The sequence below is a fragment of the Cyprinodon variegatus genome, unplaced genomic scaffold (assembly GCF_000732505.1).
Source record: "Cyprinodon variegatus isolate N-32 unplaced genomic scaffold, C_variegatus-1.0 Scaffold793, whole genome shotgun sequence".
Lineage (NCBI taxonomy): Eukaryota > Metazoa > Chordata > Actinopteri > Cyprinodontiformes > Cyprinodontidae > Cyprinodon > Cyprinodon variegatus.
Window position 1 is genome coordinate 255,655 of NW_015151246.1, and position 2,254 is coordinate 257,908.

The 2,254-nt window shown below is 45.5% G+C and overlaps 1 protein-coding gene across 1 annotated transcript in view; it reads left to right on the forward strand.

Moving 5' to 3' along the window:
- The window catches only part of fbxo38 (F-box protein 38), a 30,283-nt gene that overhangs the window by 11,044 nt on the left and 16,985 nt on the right, over positions 1-2,254 (forward strand). Inside the window, exons 9-11 of the mRNA XM_015396381.1 lie at positions 4-351; positions 438-617; positions 703-855. Of these exons, the coding sequence (XP_015251867.1) occupies positions 4-351; positions 438-617; positions 703-855 (681 nt within the window). The remainder of the gene's footprint in view (positions 1-3; positions 352-437; positions 618-702; positions 856-2,254) is intronic.

Sequence of the window (2,254 nt, forward strand, 5' to 3'; positions counted from 1 at the left end):
TTTCAATGGGAGTGAATGGACGGTCCTCAGAAGGGTGTGATTGTCTTTCAATGGGAGTGAATGGACGGTCCTCAGAAGGGTGTGATTGTTTTTCAATGGGAGTGGATGGACGGTCCTCAGAAGGATGTGTTTGTTTTTCCCAGGGCTGTGCCAGGGTGGGGCTGAGCGCAGGAACTGGCATCGGTGTTTCCTCTGCACTGGTGTCTAACCAGAATGCCAGCAATGACAACAACCAGCACCATCACCCTAATGAGGCCAACGTGCCTCCTGCTGCTCCTCCTGCTCCTCCTCCTGCTCCTCCTGCTCCTCCTGTCAACAACATCAATAACAACCAAAGGCAGCAGGCTGATGGTGAGCCATGGGAAGCATTAATGACTGATGGAGCGTCTGTCTAGCTCTACCATGAACAATCCTCTGGTTTTGGTTTCACCTCCTAGAGCCTCTGGAGATAAATGGCTTGCAGGAAGAAGATGAAGCTGAAGCAGGGGAGGTGATATTTGAGGAGGAGAAAATGGAGATAGAGCCTCACATAGACCTGAAGGAGGCGGAAGGAGGAATGGGGATCGAAAACATCAGTCAAGCGGGAACATCGCAGCCTCCCGATCAGGAGCAGGCAGGTTCGCAGCATTTCTTCTCCTTGGATTCTCATTTTAAAGTTTAGACTCCAAACCTGTTGGATATTTTCTGGCCTTTGTCCTGCAGGTCCCAGCGGTCTGAACCAGGCGGGAAGAGCCGCTGCTGGCGCTCCTCAGCTTCCTCTGGCCGTCTCAGACTCTGACTCTGAGGAAGAGGAGGGGCTTGTTTCCAGGCTAATGCCACCTGCCTGTCTGCAGCAGCCAGCTTCCTGTGGGAAAGGTTTGTAGAAGGCAGCTGGACTGGTTGCTCTGCAGACGTCTGCAGCTCCTCAGCAGAATAACATGAAGGGTATTTGGCTTCAAAACTATTTGTTTATTGTTATGCTGGTGTTTTGTAACTGTACATTTTTTTCTGCCACAATTACAAAAAATGTACACCTCTTTAAATTCTTGAGTGCAAGAACATAAACTTTGTTCTGTGAGTTGCACATCAAAGATGTCTTCCATTCAGTTTTGCTACAGTTGATCTAAAACAAATGGTGCAAAACAAATTTTAAACACGTGTCTTAAAATCTTGGAAAAAAATATTTTATTCCTTATTATTTTATTCCAAATACAAATCAATGAAAACAACTGCAGGGATCTGCTGCTGGGAGTCACAAATTCAACTTTGCACGTCACGCCTTCATTTTCGCTTTGGACACAAATGTCCCACCAGTAAAACTGATCTGTGACTTATGGGTAGTACCCTTGATCGGACAGCAGGGGGCTGTCTCACAACTGTGTTCTGCAACTCATAGAACACAGTTTGTGTACTTGCACTGTTTTTTTGAAGAGGTGTAGCTTTTTTGTAATTGTGACAGATTAAAAAAATCTACAGTTACGAAACACCAGCGTTACAATGCACAAATAGTTTAGCAACAATAGTTCTGGACCATATGGAGCGAAAACTGAGAATGTAAAAAGTCTTTTAATGTGCAACTTGTAGAACAGAATTTGTGTACTTGTACCGGTACTTAAAAAAAATGTCCCAGGTACAAATTTTTTTTTGTTTTTTTACACCTGTTCAGATTTTAAGTCTACAAATACAAAACTAGGAATGTAACTCTCTAAAACTTCAAATTCACACTTACAATGCACTAATAGTGTTGAAACAAATTGACCTTCATAGAATAATCCCACTGGTCACGGTCTTTCACGGGGCCGTTAGTTGCTGTTTTACCCTCTAACCAATAGTTAGTCCTAACCACTCTGTCAAAGAGCAGCCAGGGAACATTTCCTTCCTCCAAACGCCCTCTGGATGAGCGTCCTGTTTATTCTTAATAGAGCTGACTCTACCCGCCGCTCCTGGAAGCCCCGGCCGTAGCCACGCTGCGCCTGCCCTGTAAACAAAGTGGTTCTATTTCATCCCTACTGACCGCCAGAGGCGGTGCTTCAAGCACTGAATGATCATTCATGCGCATGCACAGGTCGAGTATTAATGACAACAAAGTCAGCTGTGACCTGCCGGGGACCCACGTGACTCTATATAGTCACGTGGCACCCGGCAATCAATCCCTCAATCTTCTCGTGAAAGCAGACATTCCGAGGGACCAAGCACTCTGGCGGTTATCCAGGATTCATAGAACCGTAGTTACGGTAGTAACTTTCATTCTATTTCATCCCTACTGACAGCCAGA